The sequence below is a fragment of the Bos indicus x Bos taurus genome, chromosome 8, assembly GCF_003369695.1.
Source record: "Bos indicus x Bos taurus breed Angus x Brahman F1 hybrid chromosome 8, Bos_hybrid_MaternalHap_v2.0, whole genome shotgun sequence".
NCBI classification, from domain to species: Eukaryota; Metazoa; Chordata; class Mammalia; order Artiodactyla; family Bovidae; genus Bos; species Bos indicus x Bos taurus.
The window spans coordinates 423,986-445,710 of NC_040083.1; the positions used below are offsets into that span (position 1 = coordinate 423,986).

A 21,725-nucleotide genomic window follows, 5' to 3' on the forward strand; every position below is an offset into this window, starting at 1 on the left:
CTCCAAAATATACAAGCAGCTCATACAACTCAATACCAGAAAACAACAATCCAATCAAAAAAATGGGAAATAGACCTAAACAGACATTTCTCCAAAAAAGACATACAGATGACTAACAAACACATGAAAAGATGCTCAACATCATTCATTATTAGAGCAATGCAAATCAAAACCACAATGAGGTATCACCTCACACTGGTCAGAATGGCCCTCATCAAAAAGTCTACAAACAATAAATGCTGGAGAGAGTGTGGAGAAAAGGGAACACTCTTGCACTGTTGGTGGGAATGTAAATTGATACGGCTACTATAGAAGACAGTATGGAGATTCCTTTAAAAACTAGGAATAAAACCACCATGTGACCCAGGAATCACACACCTAGGCATATAGCCTGAGGAAACCAAAACTGAAAAAGACACATGTATCCCACTGTTCACTGCAGCACTGTTTACAATAACCAGGACATGGAAGCAACCTAGATGTCCATCAACAGATGAATGGATAAAGAAGTTGTGGCACATATACTCAATAGAATATTACTCAGCCATAAAAAGGAACACATTTGAGTCAGTTGTGATGAGATGGATGAACCTAGAACCTATCATACAGAGTGAAGTAAGTCAGAAATAGCAAGATAAATATCATATTCTAATGCATATATACAGAATCTAGAAAAATGGTAATGAAGAAATTACTTACAGGGCAGCAATGGAGAAACACACATAGAAAATAGACTTATGGACATGGGGAGAGGGGAGGAGAGGGTGAGATGTATGGAAAGAGTAACATAGAAACTTACATTACCATATGTAAAATTGATAGCCAACGGGAATTCGCTGTGTGGCTCAGGAAACTCAAACAGGGGCTCTGTATCAACCTAGAGGGGTGGGATGGGGAGGAAGATGGAAGGGAGGTTCTCAAGGGAGAGTATATATGGCTGATTCATGTTGAGGTTTGACATAAAACAACAAAATTCTGTAAAGAAATTATCCTTCAATAAAAAAATTAATTAAAAAAAAACTCCTTGAAAAAAAACTTTTCACCTTCCAATTCCAGTTCAGTCACTCAGTCATGTCTGACTCTTTGTGACCCCATGAACCACAGCATGCCAGGCCTCCCTGTCCATCATCAACTCCCAGAGTCCACCCAAACCCATGTACATCGAGTCAGTGATGCCACCCAACCATCTCATCCTCTGTCATCCCCTTCTCCTCCTGCCCCCAACCCCTCCCAGCATCAGGGTTTTTTCCAATGAGTCAGCTCTTCGCATCAGGTGGCCAAAGTATTGGAGCTTCAGCTTCAACAACAGTCCTTCCAATGAACACCCAGGACTGATCTCCTTTAGGATGGACTGGTTGGATCTCCTTGCAATCCAAGGGACTCTCAAGAGTCTCCTCCAACACCAGTTTAAAAGCATCAATTCTTTGGTGCTCAGCTTTCTTTATAGTCCAACTCTCACATCCATACATGACTACTAGAAAACCATAGCCTTGACTAGATGGATCTTTGTTGACAAAATAATGTCCCTGCTTTTTAATATGCTGTCCAGGTTGGTCATAACTTTCCTTCCAAGGAGCAAGTGTCTTTAAATTTCATGGCTGCAATCACCATCTGCAGTGATTTTGGAGCCTCCAAAATAAGGTCAGCCACTGTTTCCATTGTTTCCCCATCTATTTGCCATGAAGTGATGGGACTGGATGCCATGATCTTAGTTTTCTGAATGTTGAGTTTTAAGCCAACTTTTTCACTCTCCTCTTTCACTTTCATCAAGAGGCTCTTTAGTTCCTCTTCACTTTCTGCCATAAGGGTGGTGTCATCTGCATATCTGAGGTTATTGATATTTCTCCCGGCAATCTTGATTCCAGCTTGTGCTTCATCCAGCCCAGCATTTCACATGATGTACTCTGCATACAAGTTAAATAACCAGGGTGACAGTATACAGCCTTGATGTACTCCTTTTCCTATTTGGAACCAGTCTGTTGTTCCATGTCCAGTTCTAACTGTTGCTTCTTGACCTGCATACAGATTTCTCAAGAGGCAGGTCAGGTGGTGGTATTCTCATCTCTTTCAGAATTTTCCACAGTTTATTGTGATCCACATAGCCAAAGGCTTTGGCATAGTCAATAAAGCAGAAATAGATCTTTTTCACCTTAAGACATCTTTATATACATTGTTCAAGGAATTGTGAAACTTACACTTTAGCTAAGTAATATCTTTCGTGTCTTTGGCATAGTGTGGGAAAAAAAAACCTCTGGACTTAGGGAAGCAGATTTTACCGCAGTAAGTGGAGGAGGCGAACACAAAGGGAAGACGCTGACCATGGGTGTGCAGGGTCTCAAAGGTCAGCAGGAAACAGCTTCAATTCACAGGGTCAGTACCCGAGGCTGGAGAGGATCAGTGTGGGAGTGGGGGACGTGGTGTGATGGCACCGTTGACCTCACAGTGACCCTCACAGGGACTGGGTGGGGACAGATCTGGGGTCCCCTCCAGGCAGCTTTTAGGAGGAGCCTGAAGGTGGGTTATATAGTTCAGAGACCTGTGGGGTGGACAGGAGAAGACTAATATCTGTAGCAAATGTTTGTCTGGTTGGTCAGCAGGGGAAATCAGTCCAGCTCATCCTACATGAGACAAAGCAGAAGACTCTCGAGGGCATGTTGAGGATGGTCGTGGGTAAGGAGGAGTCACTACAAGCCCCATCTTAGCCATGTGGGAAGGGGTGGTGACCGCATCCTGACATGCAAGGGGGCACCTGGGCCACCTGAGTTTCCGAGGTGCCCAGGGCTCAGGAAAACTGGACACAGTCAGGGCCTTTCTTTTCTCCCAAGTTTTCTGTCGAAAGTGTCACCTAGTTGTTTAAATGCCAGCACAACACGGCTGTCCTCGTCTTTGCATAACTCACTCACTGAGGTCCTGTGCTAGAGGGAGCATTACCATTACAGCCATGGCTGCTTGTGTGTACCGACCTCCAGTGGTCACAAGAACCCCAAACGCAGGGAGGGGTATCTACCCCATGGCCCGAGTGACCAGTGCGAGGCCTCCAATTAACTGAAACCTATCACCCATGTTTAACCTACAGAAAAGAGCCAGCAGCGTGAAAGGAATGTGCTTTGTTTGGGTGTGTTCTTAGTCTACAGCTGAGGAAAAGATAAATTAGCACTGAATTGCTGGCATTTCCAGAGACAAAATAAAACTTTAATGGACTGAATCAGAAAAGAGGCTAGTCGTTTGGCTAAAAAAAAAAAATGACTTTTAGTGCTCTTATATTGTAGAACATTATTATGAACAAAGTTGTCATTGTACATGTTAAAACAGTGCCAAACTGGGATGTCTCAGAAGATGGAACAGAGGCAGAATGAGGGCCTGTCCCTGCAGAGAAACATCAGAAACACAAGCAAAAGTTGACGGAATTAACTGAGAAGTGTGGGAAATTAGCTGGGATTTAACTCAGAGTCAAGAACACAGTGGGGAAAGCAGGAAACCACTGAGATATTTTTACTCACCATCTCCCTGCCCTCCAACCAGCTTAGCATCAGACTTGAAGACAGAGCCTGCGTCCTGCTGTGGGATACTGGCACCTGGCTCCCAAATATGTCTGTCCTAATCCAGCGGGTTTTGAAATGAAAAGGTCAGTTTTCATTCCAATCCCAAAGAAAGGCAATGCCAAAGAATGCTCAAACTACTGTACAACTGCACTCATTTCACACCCTAGTAAAGTAATGCTCAAAATTCTCCAAGCCAGTCTTCAGTAATATATGCACCGTGAATTTCCAGATGTTCAAGCTGGCTTTAGAAAAGGCAGAGGAATCAGAGATCAAATTGCCAACATCCACTGGATCATCAAAAAAGCAAGAGAGTTCCAGAAAATCATCTATTTCTGCGTTATTGACTATGCCAAAGCCTTTGACTATGTGGATCACAATCAACTATGGAAAATTGTAAAAGAGGTGGGAATACCAGACCACCTGACCTGCCTCTTGAGAAATATGTATGCAGGTCAGGAAGCAACAGATAGAACTGGACATGGAACAACAGACTGGTTCCAAATAGGAAAAGGAGTACATCAAGGCTGTATACTGTCACCTTGCTTATTTAACTTATATGCAGAGAACATCATGTGAAATGCTGGGCTGGATGAAGCACAAGATTGCCGGGAGAAATATCAATAACCTCAGATACGCAGATGACACCACCCTTATGGCAGAAAGTAAAGAAAAACTAAAGAGTCTCTTGATGAAAGTGAAAGAGGAGAGTGAAAAAGTTGGCTTAAAGCTCAACATTCAGAAAACTAAGATCATGGCATCTGGTCCCATCACTTCATGGGAAATAGATGGGGAAACAATGGAAACAGTGGCTGACCTTATTTTAGGGGCTCCAAAATCACTGTAGATGGTGATTGCAGCCATGAAATTAAAAGATACTCTTTGGAAGGAAAGTTATGACCAGCCTAGACAGCATATTAAAAAGCAGAGACATTACTTTGCCAACAAAGGTCCGTCTAGTCAAGGCTATGGTTTTTCCTGTGGTCATGTATGGATGTGAGAGTTAGACTGTGAAGAAAGCTGAGTGCCAAAGAATTGATGCTTTTGAACTGTGGTGTTGGAGAAGACTCTTGAGAGTCTCCTTGACTGCAAGGAGATCCAACCAGTCCATTCTGAAGGAGATCAGTCCTGGGTGTTCATTGGAAGGACTGATGTTGAAGCTGAAGCTCCAATACTTTGGCCACCTGATGTGAAGAGCTGACTCATTTGAAAAGACCCTGATGCTGGGAAAGATTGAGGGCAGGAGGAGAAGGGGACAACAGAGGATGAGATGGTTGGATGGCATCACCGACTCAATGGACATGGGTTTGGATGGACTCCAGGAGTTAGTGATGGACAGGGAGGCCTGGCATGCTGTAGTCCATGGGGTCGCAAAGAGTCAGACATGACTGAGCGACTGAACTGACTGATGACTGTATATTTGTATGGCGTGTGGTGTCTATGTGGTGTGTATGAGCATGTGGGTTGTATGTGTGTATGCTCTGTGTGTGTGGTATGATGGTGTGCCTATGGTGTGTGGGGGGTGTGCACGCACAAGCACAGTTTAATGAGTAGGAGTGTGGAAAAGGCATTTCTGCTTGCCTTTGATGTTGGTTGGAACACACAACTTGTGAAATAAACCTTTCACCAGCAAGCTCACTAAAACAAACTTGGAGGGTTCGTGGTAGTGTAAATGGGAGACAAGCCCAGAATATCCAATGGAACACACTCTTGATCCGGGACTCCCTGGAAACAAGTTCCAACAAGCTAACCTCTGTCTCTAGATCTCAGAAATATCCAACAAATAAGTCATTAACAAAGCAAATTTCGGTACAGTAGAGGTAAAAACTAACATTTAGATTTGGTAAAAATAGTATAAATCTTACTACCTCTGTGACCAAGAATTGTAAAGAATATATAAAATAAAATTTCAACACACACTTGATATTTGGTTGCTTGAAGGACATGAGTGAACATTGGAGAACTGACAATGCCTACACAGATGTAGATCAAAGTATGAGGTTAGACATGGGGCAGACTCTGTACTGTCTTCAGATGCAACACCCATGGGACCGTTAGATGCTATTATTATAAAACATGGTGGCTCACATACGTATGTACCATGTATAAGGTATGATGAATTTCTACTCTTTAAATTAGGCATTCCATATTGCTCTTAAATTTATTAAAATGTATCATATTTATTATAATAAATTATTATTAAATTATATTTATTGAATATATTATTAAAATACATTATAAATATTACATAATGTTTTGTATTATATGTATGTAAACATAAGGTATAAAAATATAGAACCAAGAATTATAAACATTTCAGTATCATGTACATTTTTAAGCCATTAATTATTTCTTTGAAATTTGACTTTTAACATATTTCAGACAAGATATATTTACAGAAAAAATAATGTCTCTTGTCTAATATATGTAGAGCCCAGGAGTAATTACAGCAGTAAAGTCAAGGGCTAAATTTTCCATATGTTTGGAAGCATGGAGGTTACAAGATTGCTTTTGTGAGGAATAAGGGTTCTGTGGAGTAGAATCAAACATCACAGTGAGGCACACTGTCATTTTATTCCCTGCAGCCTATGGAGCTCAGGCAATATCACACAATAGAGGGGAATGGTTCTATTTATTGAGTTGAGTTAGATCCTCTAAAACATGTATTAATACCTTGGCATTGGCATCTTCCTTGTCATCTGCCTTGGCAACTAACAGCATGCATCTGAGAACCAAGGAAAGACTTAGAGGAAACTGGTCATTCAGTTCAGGCACATTTGATCTCAGAAGCTGTTCTGTCTTGGGTAATGGGATGTTGTAGAAGAACACACTTCCTGTGAGGTCCTCCCCACGTCTGCCTGCATGGCTGGACATCTGGAGAGAGGATACACAGCTCGTCAGCAGCCTCATTCCTGTCTCCATCAATGGTCACACCCACCTAGATCGAATCCTGTCTCCATCCATCAATGGTCACACCCACCTAGATCAAATCCTGTCTCCATCAACGTCACACTTACCTAGACTATATGGAGTATTAAACTTTCAAAAATCCTGAAAGCATTCTGTCTTACCATTATTAATTTTAGCAAAATTCAAAGTATTGTCTGATTTCACAAAATCACCATTAAAATGTGTTTACTTCTTCAGTAACGTCTGTGTTAAAAGTCATGACTTTTAAGCAGGAGAAATTTCTGTCTTATTTCCATATATTTCCAGAAACTAGTCTTAACTGAGAACATTTATCATCCTTCATATCATTTTTGTTCAGTTCAATAATATTTATCAAAGCAAGAGTATTCTTAAGAAAATGAATCTATTTAATCAATGACTGGAAAACATCTTTAAAAATAGTCATATGCATCAGATGTCATATATCTAGAATCTATTTTCAGTATTTTATAGCCCCCAAATGCCTTAGAATAAGCATGGTGTATCTCGGCTCACTGAACGGTTGTTGCAGAGTCTCATGTATACAGATGTAACAAAAGGCATAAATACCTGTCGGAAGTTTAAAGCATCCAAAAAAAAAAGAATCTTCCGTAAAAACAACAGATTTGCATGGCATATTAACTCCCAAAGCAAGAGTTGACGTAGCTGTTACCATCTAGGATTGAGGATAAAACAAAACAAAAAACAAACAGAAAAATAAATTTAACATAGAAAACACAGCTGTATGGGAAGGTGTTGAATATTAACTGAATTAGACCCTCTGAAATCATTTGTGTTATATAAAAGTCCAGAGAGTAGCCAATGTAACCAAAACTGCAAACTTTATATTTTCATTTGAAATAGTTATGTCTTACAGTTTCCTTTCTTTTCAATGTTTTCCCTTAATATTACAATTATCTATCACTTTTAGATTACAAAAAAATATGAAACCAAAGCCATTCGGGAAGCATTCGATTTTTGCATAAATAAAAGCAATAGGTTATAAAAGGAGTATTGATTTTACATTAAAAGATTTCTAGGGCTTCCCTGGTGGCTCATTGGTAATGAATCCACCTGCCATTGCAGGAGACACAGGTCCGATCCCTGATCCAGGAAGATCCCACATGCTGTGGAGCAAGTAAGCCTGGGCGCCACAGCTACTGAGCCCACACAGCCTAGAGCCCGTGCTCACAACAGGGGAAGCCCGCATGCTGCAGCTGGGCAGAAACCCGAGCAGCAACAGAGACCCAGCACAGCCAAAAACAAAAATGAAGCAATAAGATTTCCAAGACAAGAAAAGAGTAGGAGGTAAAATCAGTGGCACAGCACGGGTCAGGTCCCATTGAGCATTAAAAGCACTACTCTGAGGAGCTTACACTGTAAGAGAAAGCAGAGTAGCATGAGTTTATTCATATTTCTACTGTTGCTTTGGCTGCTCTGTGAACTACTCATTAAGAAGTGGGTGAGTGGAAGCTGAATGATCTGAAGGTTTTTAGATGATTCTAGATAAGATGTCAGAGAAGGCAATAGCACCCTACTCCAGTACTCTTGCCTGGAAAATCCCATGGACAGAAGAGCCTGGTAGGCTGCAGTCTATGGGGTTGCCCAGAATCGGACATGACTGAACGACTTCACTTTCACTCTTCACTTTCATGCATTGGAGAAGGAAATGGCAACCCATTCCAGTGTTCTTGCCTGGAGAATCCCAGGGACGGGGGAGCCTGGTGGGCTGCCGTCTCAGAGGTCGCACAGAGTCGGACACGACTGAAGTGACTTAGCAGCAGCAGCAGATAAGATGTAATGGCATCAGAAGAGATAAGATATAGGAAAAAGGATATTTCCTGAGGTTTTTGCTTTCCTACCTCTATTTGAAAATACCATTTTGACTCACATTTTTTAGAAGAAACTGAAGCCACCAGTTGGAATCTGCCATACGTCTACCTTGCTCCAGACTTAACGAAGGTCGTTCATACCCTCTCTTGTTTCTCCTCTCGTCACTTGTGGCTTCATTTTCCTCTAAGCACTAGCTTACCTGCACCTGTGTTTGACTGTGTAGTGTTTTATTGATCAACTCTATATTTTCCTGTTCCCATTATGGTTTCTTCTTTATACACTTTGACCTTGTGATATCATGTAAAAATGCTAAGTTAGTATACCTTCCTAATGGTGGTGCCATCCATCCCTGAAGTAATTATTTTACCTTAAAATATATTTTATTTCATACAAGCATCAGCTTATTTTGCTTATTACTGAATCAGCTTTCTTTTGGTTATTATTGCACTTTTCCCTTTCAATTCTTTTCCTCTTATGTTTTAAATGTGTACCATATAATCTTTACCTACTTGGATATTTTGGTAACTAAGTTCAAAATATTGTCCTGTTAATTAGAGTTATACACATCCAGTATATTTAACATAATTGTCCTATTTGATGATATACCTACCAGTTAATACTGTGCCTTTTATTTGTCCAGTGTTTTTAATCATTTTGTCTGCTTTCCTGATTGCTTTTCATTGATTCAGCTGTTTCTACTGCCAGCTGCTTTTCCTCTTGGGTTTGGAAGTTACACTCTCAAATTCTGTTCTTTCAGCGGGCTCTGACAAATGTATGCAATCCATAGTAGTAAAATTCTAAAACTGATCAGTAATTTTACCCTTCCTTTGGGCATTACCTCAAACAACTCCCACTTCTGATACATACACTATTGGGACACATTTTCTCTCTTTTTCATTTGTGGGTTCCAAAGTCCTCCTGTTGATGGCTATTCAACAGCTGGTTGCAATTCTGGTTCTCTCCGGAGGAAATAAGTGCACGTCCTTCTGCTCTGCCATCTTGAACCAAAAGCCTCTCTTTTTTGTGTGTGCGCTCTTTTAAAGTTTTTATTCAGATATTAATAATTTTAATCTACCCACATTCAGCATTTTCTAGGGTCATTCTTTTATGTAATTTTGACCACACTGTAGGAAAATGAAAGCTGTAACAAAGGCACTGCAATGATGTAAGATGTGAGTAATGTGTGGAGCTAGGGGTGTGATGGGTGGCAAACAGGAAACTCTCTGACCTATACTCACAGCTCCACTTTTTAACCACAATACTCAACATCAGTCACAACAAATAGACCCATCCTGGGGAAAAAAATAGCAATATAATTCTAGAGCCTTAATAATACTTTTGCCCTCTGAAACAGGCATTTCAACAATCAGAAATGCTGGTATAAATGTATAAACCAGAAAATGTCAAGAAAATGTCTAGGTAGAGTATATATGTGTGTGTGTATTATGATGCACTTAAAAGATGTTGATTATGTAATGTTCATTAATAATTTACTTGATTACATTTTCGTGTTCAGTTGCTCAGTTGTATCCGACTCTTTGCAACCCCATGGACTGCTTCCCACCAGGCTCCTCTGTCCATGGGATTTCCCACACAAGAATACTGGAGTGGGTTGCCATTTCCTTCTCCATGGGATCTTCCCAACCCAGGGATCGAGCCCAGATCTCTTGCATCGGCAGGCAGATTCTTTACTGCTGAGCCACCTGAGAAGTTCAAAGGTAAAGCAGACAGGATCCCAAATTGCACATACTTCATATGTGAACTATGTAAAAATGTATTGGAAGAACAAAATAAAAATGCTGAGTGTTGGCAGAGCATCCTGGTAAGTGGAGGGACCTGGCAGGGAGAGAGGTGATGTCAGGGCACATTCCCCTATAAGCTATCAGGGGACATTCAGTCCAAAGGGATGAAGACAGTGCTTTTAGGGAAGTTATCCTCAAAGTTCACCAACCTTGATGTGCTTCAGCCTGAAGAGTGTCTCCACCATTTGTCTCTGCCTAATCTCCATCGACCCATGATGGTACCTGCTGCCCTGCCATAACAGACTACACAGCTTCTAGCCTCTTCTCGTCTTCCACAGTCTGCATAAGATCTTCATTAAAGTCTGAAACACCAAAGAGTCAGAAATATAAAATTAAAGGTTTCACTCTGTAACTTAACGATGATTAAAACAGTGCTCAGAAATACACCTGAAAGCATCAGAAAAGATGAACATTGCATTCTGGTTCTTACTTCTCTTGAGTAGATTAGGAGAGTGTGGCACTAGACAGTCCTCTTACAAGGAGCCGTTGTGTTTGGGGCAGAACCCGCAGGTGATGGGGATGACAAATGCCGTCTACAAACCAAGGACACAGGCCCTCACGGACTCGGAAGGAGCCGATCCCACCAACACCCTGATCCCTGACTTCCACGCTCCAGACCTCCGAGAAAGCAAATTCCTATTGTTTAAGCTGCTTAGGCTATGGTTATGTCACTGGAGCAGCCCCAGCCACACAATAAACACACACACCCCAAATGTAGTCCCATCCTTTCCTCCTACCTGACTGTCCACAACCGAGTGCTCAGTGTAAGTGCAGTCCAGAAGAACTTCGTAATGCTTCCTAAGGTTTTTCTTCATTTCACTTATTTTAGCCTCCCACAAAATCACTCTCTCCAATCTTGCCCTGGAATTCAAATTTTAAAAACTGAATATAAAATATCAGGAAAATCAGTAAATATATTGCTTGTATTTTTTTTCAGTTTCTTTCTTTTTGTTTTTTTAAGTTTGAGGTTATGTCTGTAAATGCCAGGTGAAAAAAAGAATGCCAAGTAACTCAAACCCAAACTGTACTTGTCTTATTAGAGGACATTTATCAGGCTTTAATTACCCAGATTTATCAGCTTACCATCTAAGTATATTTTAAGTGTAAGTATTCATATGGATTTAACAGGAATTAGCAAAACCTTCTGAACTATCCCATCCCTCAGGCTAACTAAAGCTTTATTTATTTTCTATCTCCAGTTTTTGACATCACATTTGACAGAAAAATTCAATTTTCCTAAAACTGCATACAAATTGAAATGCTTCACAGTTGAAGAAGTATAGAAAGTTGTATCTGCCAGACTCTCATTCTAACATACACTGTGCAGATATTTTAGAGGTGCTGAGATCAGCCGTGAGATGAGCTGGGGTCTGTTTCCACCAGTAAGTCACCAGGTGACCGGGTGAGAGCCTGTGGAGCCATTAGATAGGCCTGTGTCAGCCCCGGGCAGCATGAAGGGTTAGGAATCATCTGCAGCCTTTTCAGACCCAAACCTATCCTCCACGATCACCTCATCTCAGAAATACACCTATCAGTATCAGAAAACACTGATATATTGCATTCTGGTTATTATTTCTCTCAAGAGTAGATAAGGACAAATGCTAGGAAAGAATCCTGAGTGCAGATGGGAATCATGCAACTATTATAATGAAGGTTGTTTTCCAGGTTGCTTTATGCTGCTAAGCTGCTAAGTCACTTCAGTCGTGTCCGACTCTGTGTGACCCCATAGACAGCAGCCTACCAGGCTCCCCCGTCCCTGGGATTCTCCAGGCAAGAACACTGGAGTGGGTTGCCATTTCCTTCTCCAATGTATGAAAGTGAAAAGTGAAAGTGAAGTTTCTCAGTCGTGTCCGACCCTGAGCGACCCCATGGACTGCAGCCTTCCAGGCTCCTCCGTCCATGGGATTTTCCAGGCAGGAGTACTGGCTTGGGATGCCATTGCCTTCTCCGAGGTTTCTTTATGCATTAGAATGGGGAAAAAAAAAAAAAACAGGCATGACTCTACACATCTGTATACTTTAAGACAACAAGAAGCTGAAGTTGAACGGTTCTATGAAGATCTTCAAGACCTTTTAGAACTAACACCTAAAAAAGATGTCCTTTTCATCATAGGAGACTGGAATGCAAAAGTAGGAAGTCAAGAAACACCTGGAGTAACAGACAAATTTGGCCTTGGAATATGGAATGAAGCAGGGCAAAGGCTAATAGAGTTTTGCCAAAAGATGCACTGGTCATAGCAAACACCCTCTTCCAATAACACAAGAGAAGGCTCTACACATGGACATCACCAGATGGTCAACACCAAAATCAGATTGATTATATTCTTTGAAGCCAAAGATGGAGAAGCTCTATACAGTCAGCAAAAACAAGACTGGGAGCTGACTGTGGCTCAGATCATGAACTCCTTATTGCCAAATTCAGACTGAAATTGAAGAAAGTAGGGAAAACCACTAGACCATTCAAGTCTGACCTAAATCAAATCCCTTATGATTATACAGTGGAAGTGAGAAATAGATTTAAGGGACTAGATCTGATAGACAGAGTGCCTGATGAACAATGGACAGAGGTTCGCGACATTGTACAGAAGACAGGGATCAAGACCATCCCCATGGAAAAGAAATGCAAAAAAACAAAATGGCTGTCTGAGAAGGCCTTACAAATAGCTGTGAAAAGAAGAGAAGTGAAAAGCAAAGGAGAAAAGGAAAGATATAAGCACCTGAATGCAGAGTTCCAAAGAACAGCAAGAAGAGATAAGAAAGACTTCCTCAGCAATCAATGCAAAGAAATAGAGGAAAACAACAGAATGGGAAAGATTAGAGATCTCTTCAAGAAAACAGAGATACCAAGGGAACATTTCATGCAAAGATGGGCTCGATAAAGGACAGAAATGGTATGGACCTAACAGAATCAGAAGATATTCAGAAGAGGTGGCAAGAATACACAGAAAAACTACACAAAAAAGATCTTCACGACCCAGATAATCACGATGGTGTGATCACTGACCTAGAGCCAGACATCCTGGAATGTGAAGTCAAGTGGGCCTTAGAAAACATCACTACAAACAAAGCTAGTGGAGGTGATGGAATTCCAGTTGATCTATTTCAAATCCTGAAAGACGATGCTGTGAAAGTGCTGCACTCAATATGCCAGCACATTTGGAAAACTCAGCAGTGGCCACAGGACTGGAAAAGGTCAGTTTTCATTCCAATCCCAAAGAAAGGCAATGCCAAAGAATGCTCAAACTACCGCACAACTGCACTCAATCACACACTAGTAAAGTAATGCTCAAAATTCTCCAAGCCAGGCTTCAGCAATACATGAACCATGAACTTCCAGATGTTCAAGCTGGTTTTAGAAAAGGCAGAGGAACCAGAGATCAAATTGCCAACATCCACTGGATCATGGAAAAAGCAAGAGAGTTCCAGAAAAACATCTATTTCTGCTTTATTGACTATGCCAACGCCTTTGACTGTGTGGACCACAATAAACTGTGGAAAATTCTGAAAGAGATGGGAATACCAGACCACCTGACCTGCCTCTTGAGAAACCTATATGCAGGTCAGGAAGCAACAGTTAGAACTGGACATGGAACAACAGACTGGTTCCAAATAGGAAAAGGAGTACGTCAAGGCTGTATATTGTCATCTTGCTTATTTAACTTCTATGCAGAGTACATCATGAGAAATGCTGGGCTGGAAGAAGCAGAAGCTGGAATCAAGATTGCCGGGAGAAATATCAATAACCTCAGATATGCAGATGACAGCACTCTAATGGGAGAAAGTGAAGAGGAACTCAAAAGCCTCTTGATGAAAGTGAAAGAGGACAGTGAAAAAGCTGGCTTAAAGCTCAGCATTCAGAAAATGAAGATCATGGCATCTGGTCCCATCACTTCATGGGAAATAGATGGGGAAACAGTAGAAACAGTGGCTGACTTTATTTTGGGGGGCTCCAAAATCACTGCGGATGGTGATTGCAGCCATGAAATTAAAAGACGCTTACTCCTTGGAAGAAAAGTTATGACCAACCTAGATAGCATATTCAAAAGCAGAGACATTACTTTGCCAACAAAGGTCCATCTAGTCAAGGCTATGGTTTTTCCAGTGGTCATGTATGGATGTGAGATTTGGACTGTGAAAAAATCTGAGTGGAGAAGAATTGATGCTTTTGAACTGTGGTGTTGGAGAAGACTCTTGAGAGTCCCGTGGACTGCAAGGAGATCCAACCAGTCCATCCTAAAGATCAGTCCTGGGTGTTCATTGGAAGGACTGATTTTGATGCTGAAACTCCAATATTTTGGCCACCTCATGTGAAGAGTTGACTCACTGGAAAAGACCCTGATCCTGGGAGGGATTGGGGGCAGGAGGAGAAGGGGACAACAGAGGATGAGATGGTTGGATGGCATCACCGACTCAATGGACATGAGTTTGGGTGTACTCCGGGAGTGATGGACAGGGAGGCCTGGCGTGCTGCGAATCATGGGGTTGCAAAGAGTCGGACACAACTGAGCGACTGAACTGAACTGAACTGAACTGAAGACAATAAAGGCACAAAAAAACTAAAATCATATTTCTTGAAAGTTATTCTAAAATGAGTTTAAGATGTTAGATACTTGGCCTGACTAGGGTTTGATATTTTAGTGACTATCCTTTATAAGTGGGTATCAACATTCACAAATTTCATTTTAAGCAACTTTGTAAACTTGCAATTTCTAAAAAAAAAAAAAAAAAAAAACTTGTAATGTGCACTTCTGAGGAAAAGGAAGAAAAAAAGTGAATACTGAGAGAGTAACAGGCAGGAAGGCCAGGGGTCTCCAAATGGAGGAAATAGCCTGCAAGTGTCAGACATTTTTATCTCTCTTAAGCGGCAGGAGGAAACAAACTAGCGATATTTTTTTCCTTCTCTATACAAATTTAAAAAGAGGTTTCTCTTAAAATACTGTGTTGCCATAATGACACCTGGTTTCATCTGAAGTTAACTATTCTCAAACCTTGAGTTAACCAATGCCTTTTTCTTATGGAAATGTTTGTCTTAAGCTATGCTAATGTACTATGCATTTACCCCAAACTCAGTCTTCAAGTCCTTCCGCCTTTTGGCTCAGAACCTACTTGATAAATCAGTATGTTATACTCAGATAGTGTTCCCCTAATCTGTGTAAAGGAAACTATTTGTATGGTGATCTTCCCTTCTTCAAGATTCAAGTCAATCATTTTATGGCCCAGGATGAACCATTTGGTGCCAAGATTATCCCAAAATGCATGTTATGGGTAAGGGCCCTGGTGCCATTCTGAGTTTTAAGACATTCCTTTCTTTTATTAACAGACTGTCAATGACTATATAACATCCAGCTGAAGACTAGCAGAGGGGTACTCTTTCTGCCCCCTTCTGATGCCCATGTCAGAAGCTTTCTCTATCTCCTTTATACTTTAATAAAACTTTATTACACAAAAGCTCTGAGCAATCAAGCTTTTCTTCTCCTCCGGGGGCCAAGAATCCCAGTGTCTTTGCATGATTCAACAACAACCTTTCAATACAATGAAGAAAATTACTGTAAAATATTGTATAATTATTAAAATATTCAATGATCCTCTCCTGGATGTCCCCCAAAAGTGCAATATAATTAACTGAATGTGTCATAAAGAGGGAAAGAAGCCACATTGTCATAAGTGAAAGCTGGAATTATAAAAGCAGCTGAAACATTCATTGATTAAGGATTTAACACCACAATTCAACTGGAAATACTCCACTGTTCATAATTTCTCCTCTGAGCCTTTATTGCTTTAGATAGGTTTCTTCTTCAAATTTTCTTTCTTTTTTCAGAATTTGGTATTATGAATAGTTTGCTTCTTTATCAAATCAGTAAAAATGCATAAAGCTGATATTTCCATTAAGTGAATGTTGTGTCTAGATTGAAAATACATGAGAATTTTTGGTAACAGGATGTCCACAGAACCCCAAAGCTGTCTGCATCAGTCAGCAGAGTCTCTAGCAGCAAGAACACTTGTGGGTGATAATGATTACCTTTCATCTCATTTTAATTTAAATCTCATTTTAAAATGATGAAATGAAAATATCAGGAATACCATATAATAATTTAATAACTTCAGTTCAGTTCAGACACTCAGTCATGTCTGACTCTTTGCAACCCCATGAATTGCAGGACACCAGGCCTCCCTGTCCATCACCAACTCCCAGAGTTTACCCAAACTCATGTCCATTGTGTCGGTGATGCCATCCAGGAATCTCATCTTCTGTTGTCCACTTCTCCTCCTGCCCTCAATCTTTCCCAGCATCAGGATCTTTTCCAATGAGTCAGCTCTTCACATCAGGTGGCCAAAGTATTGGAGTTTCAGCTTCAACATCAGTCCTTCCAATGAACACCCAGGACTAATCTCCTTTAGGATGGACTGGTTGGATCTCCTTGCAGTCCAAGGGACTCTCAAGAGTCTTCTCCAACACCACAGTTCAAAAGCATCAAGTCTTCAGTGCTCAGATTTCTTTATAGTCTAATTCTCACATCTATACATGACCACTGGAAAAACCATAGCCTTGACTAGACGGACCTTTGTTGACAAAGTAATGTCTCTGCTTTTTAATATGTTGTCTAGGTTGATCATAACTTTCCCTCCAAGGAGTAAGTGTCTTTTAATTTCATGGCTGCAATCACCATCTGCAGTAATTTTAGAGCCCAAAAAAACAAAGTCAGCCACTGTTTCCACTGTCTCCCCATCTATTTCCCATGAAGTGATGGGACCGGATGCCATGATCTTAGTTTTCTGAATGTTGAGCTTTAAGGCAACTTTCACTCACCTCTTTCACTTTCATCAAGAAGCTCTCTAGTTCTTCTTCACTTTCTGCCATAAGAGTGCTGTCATCTGCATATCTGAGGTTATTGATATTTCTCCTGGCAATCTTGATTCCAACTTGTGCTTCTTCCAGTCCAGCGTTTCTCATGATGTATTCTGCATATAAGTTAAATAAGCAGGGTGACAATATATAGCCTTTACGTACTCCTTTTCCTATTTGGAACCAGTCTGTTGTTCCATGTCCAGTTCTAACTGTTGCTTCCTGACCTGCATATAGGTTTCTCAAGAGGCAGGTCAGGTCGTCTGGTATTCCCATCTCTTCCAGAATTTTCCACAGTTTATTGTGGTCCACACAGTCAAAGGCTTTGGCATAGTCAATAAAGCAGAAATAGATGTTTTTCTGGAACTCTCCAGCTTTTTCCATGATCCAGCGGATGTTGGCAATTTGATCTCTGGTTTCCCTGCCTTTTCTAAAACCAGCTTGAACATCTGGAAGTTCACAGTTCATATATTGCTGAAGCCTGGCTTGGAGAATTTTAAGCATTACTTTACTAGCATGTGAGATGAGTACAATTGTGTGCAGGAGCGGCTGAAAGGAGCTACCCCATGTTCAAGGTAAGGAGCAGCAGCTGCACTTTGCTGGAGCAGCCGTGAAGAGATACCCCACGTCCAAGGTAAGAGAAACCCAAGTAAGACGGTAGGTGCTGAGAGAGGGCATCAGAGGGCAGACAGACTGAAATCACAATCACAGACAACTAGCCAATATGATCACACGGACCACAGCCTTTTCTAGCTAAATGAAACTAAGCCATTCCATGTGGGGCTACCCAAGACAGACAGGTCATGGTGGAGAGGTCTGACAGAATGTGGTCCACTGGAAAAGGGAATGGCAAACCACTTCAGTATTCTTGCCTTGAGAACCCCATGAACAGTATGAAAAGGCAAAAAGATAGGACACTGAAAGACAAACTCCCCAGGTCAGTAGGTGCCCAATATGCTACTGGAGATCAGTGGAGAAATAACTCCAGAAAGAATGAAGGGACAGAACCAAAGCAAAAACAACACCCAGTTGTGGATGTGACTGGTGATAGAAGCAAGTTCCGATGCTATAAAGAGCAATATTGCATAGGAACCCAGAATGTTAGGTCCATGAATCAAGGCAAATTGGAAGTGGTCAAACAGGAGATGGCAAGAGTGAACGTCGACATTTTAGGAATCAGCGAACTAAGATGGACTAGAATGGGTGAATTAAACTCAGATGACCATTATATCTACTACTGTGGGTAGGAATCCCTTAGAAGAAATGGAATAGCCATGATAGTCAACAAAAGAGTCCAAAATACAGTACTTGGATGCAATCTCACAAACGACAGAATGATCTCTGTCGTTTCCAAAGCAAACCATTCAATATCATGGTAACCCAAGTCTATGCACCGACCAGTCACGTTCAAGAAGCTGAAGTTGAACATTTCTATGAAGACCTACAAGACCTTCGAGAACTAGCACCAAAAAAGATGTCCTTTTCATTATAGGGGACTGGAATGCAAAAGTAAGAAGTGAAGAAACACCTGGAGTAACAGGCAAATTTGGCCTTGGAGTACAGAATGAAGCAGGGCAAAGGCTAATAGAGTTTTGCCAAGAGAACACACTGGTCATAGCAAACACCCTCTTCCAACAACAGAAGGCTCTACACATGAACATCACCAGGTAGACAACACCGAAATCAGACTGATTATATTCTTTGAAGCCAAAGATGGAGAAGCTCTATACAGTCAGCAAAAACAAGACTGGGAGCTGACTGTGGCTCAGATCATGAACTCCTTATTGCCAAATTCAGACTGAAATTGAAGAAAGTAGGGAAAACCACTAGACCATTCAGGTATGACCTAAATCAAATCCCTTATGATTATACAGTGGAAGTGAGAAATAGATTTAAGGGACTACATTTGATAGACAGAGTGCCTGATGAACTATGGACAGAGGTTAGTGACACTGTACAGGAGACAGGGATCAAGACCATCCCCAAGAAAAAGAAATGCAAAAAGGTAAACTGGGTTTCTGAGGAGGACTTACAAATAGCTATGAAAAGAAGAGAAGCAAAAAGCAAGGGAGAAAAGGAAAGATATACCCATTTGAATGGGTTCCAAAGAATAACAACTAGAGATAAGAAAGCGTTCCTCAGTGATCAATGCACAGAAATAGAAGAAAACAATAGAATGGGAAAGACTAGAGATCTCTTCAAGAAAATTAGAGATACCAAGGGAACATTTCATGCAAAGATGGGCTCGATAAAGGACAGAAATTGTATGGACCTAGCAGAAACAGAAGATATTAAGAAGAGGTGGCAAGAATACACAGAAGAACTGTAAAAAAAAATCCTCATGACCCAGATAATCACAATGGTGTGATCACTCACCTAGACCCAGACATCCTGGAATGTGAAGTCAAGTGGGCCTTAGGAAGCATCACTATGAACAAAGCTAGTGGAGGTGATGGAATTCCAGTTGATCTATTTCAAATCCTAAAAGATAATGCTGTGAAAGTGCTACACTCAATATGCCAGCACATTTGGAAAACTCAGCGTGGCCACAGGACTGGAAAAGGTCAGTTTTCATTCCAGTCCCAAAGAAAGGCAATTTAGCTAAACGTGGAGAATTATTTGAAATTAATTCTACATATAAAGAACATTATATGGGTGCAACCATAACTAAGGAAATATTCCAGAATCTTGGAGTAAAATGCCCCGTGCTGTTTCACCCTATGTTAGGGGTGAGATATATTGATCAAGCAGCAGACAGACCCCAGGGGAGGCCACTATAGCCTAAGTGAGGTCAGCTCTGCCTCAGTTCTCCCAAGGGAGAGAGACTTCTCCAAGAAGGAGAGAAGATTACTTATACGGTCTGGGAGGCTTCCTTCTCACTATAAATTGTCCATAGACAGCCTTAAAGATATCCCAGCCCTAAGCGGTTAAGTCTATTTGGGTGCACAGTTATGTACGTTAAAATAAATACTGCTTATGAGAGAGAGAGAAAAGGAAAAAGCAAAACCCCTAAGAATCCAACGGCAAAATAAACTCCACTGTACAGTCAACCATACAATGAGCTGTCAAAGCCATGAAAACAACAATGGTTCTTAGAAAGAGGGAAACTAAGACATTTGCAAAGAATTCACACAATGGAACACACATACATGGATATTCATGTGCCGGTATGTACTCATATATGTATGTGTTAGGGGGGTATGTGCATGTGTGTGTGCATGTGCTTGTGTATGAGTGCACCTGTATGTGCGTGCATGTGTGTGTGTGTGTGTGTGTGCATGCACACGTGTGGTCACAAAGATATGAGAGGCTCGCCTGGAAGGGCAGTGGTTACTTCTGAGTGCTGGCATGGTTTCTATTATTACTAATTTTTATTTCAAATTTGTCTACCAAATGCATGCATTATTTGCATTAAAAATATTTTGAAGAAGAAATAGCATACCATATTTAGATATGTCAATGTCTTTTTGGTGACATATGTTGACTATAATATAGAAAAAGCTTCAGCATTTGAAAAACTGTGTATATATTAATTATTTCAAGTGTATTGTATCCACATACTGAAATATTCGGTGGAGGCAAGTGAGAGCAGAGTGTAGAATTTGGACTGTGCAAAACGGTATCACAGAAAGAGGTAAGGGAAGGGCAGGCACCCGCAGGGTTAACAGTTAACAAGAAAGAACTCATCTGTAAAGCTCACCCTGTCCTTTCAGACAAGCTCTGCAAGGCCCGCGGGCTCTGGTGCAGCCAGAAGCATGTGCTCAGGGAGCTCTGCTCTGGAAAGGTAGGTACTGAGGGACCACACCCAGCACTGTCCAGATGGAGCAGTAGTAGGGACACTGTGGAGTGACCTCTCCGAGAAGTGTTCCATCAGGGCTGACCTCAGCATCGATGGCCTTCTGGTCCATGTGTGTGCAGTCCTGAGGGATATCCAAGTTCTTCTCAAGAACCTTGAGTAGGTTATCATGCTCAGCTTCATGGAGTAGGCTTTGATCCATTCTTCTGGGATTTTTCTGGCTTCATTCATCTCTGTCTTAATAAAAACAAATCTTAAGTAATGAATGGTCAGATCTGGCCATCACAGGAAGCCCAAGATTTCCTGGATCCCCCTCATTGCCGAGACATTCGATTCTATGAACACCTGGACTGCCATGAAACAGTCTTCTCCCTCATCAGCCTCTGGAACTTGTGTCCATCGTCAGAAAAGTCCTCAATTGTCTCTAGGTGTCCCCTCCTTCCTCCTGGTCTAGCAGGCTTCATGCCAGCCCAGTTGTCCCAGTATGACTCCCTTCTTTTCAGCCCAGTTCTCCCAGTATGTCCCCCAGTTCTTGTCAGCCCACTTCTCCCAAATGGCCCCCCTTCTTGTCAGCCCAGTTCTCCCAGTATGTCCCCCAGTTCTTGTCAGCCCACTTCTCCCATTATGGCCCCCATTCTTGCCAGCCCAGTTCTGCCAGTATGGCCCCCCGCCCCTTGCTGCACTGATGACTGCTTCCTCTTGGAAGGCCTTTGATAAGCAAGGTAGGTGCCCTCAGGCTCCACAGGTGGAGTGCAGACCCCCTCCTCCCCTACTGCAGATGCTACAGAGGTTCTGAACTTGGATTTCAAGGGCTCCTGGTGACAATACTGTCCTCCACTGACAAAAGCCTTGATCAGGGCCTGGAAGGTACAACGGCTCCTGGCGGGGAGGTGGCCCCCAGCCAGTACCCCACTGATAGGTGCAGAAATCAGCCACCTCAACCGAGGCCAGCATGATTCTGCAGCACCCCCAGCCCTCCATGCT

The 21,725-nt window shown here is 41.6% G+C and overlaps 1 protein-coding gene across 1 annotated transcript in view; it reads right to left on the minus strand.

The window, feature by feature from the left end:
• Positions 1 to 2,801: 2,801 nt before the first annotated feature.
• Positions 2,802 to 21,725, minus strand: part of DDX60 (DExD/H-box helicase 60) — a 59,253-nt gene continuing 40,329 nt past the window's right edge. Inside the window, 9 exon segments of the mRNA XM_027550816.1 lie at positions 2,802 to 2,902; positions 5,121 to 5,237; positions 5,240 to 5,264; positions 5,408 to 5,512; positions 6,213 to 6,413; positions 7,038 to 7,067; positions 7,069 to 7,143; positions 10,252 to 10,404; positions 20,827 to 20,974. Of these exon segments, the coding sequence (XP_027406617.1) occupies positions 2,802 to 2,902; positions 5,121 to 5,237; positions 5,240 to 5,264; positions 5,408 to 5,512; positions 6,213 to 6,413; positions 7,038 to 7,067; positions 7,069 to 7,143; positions 10,252 to 10,404; positions 20,827 to 20,974 (955 nt within the window).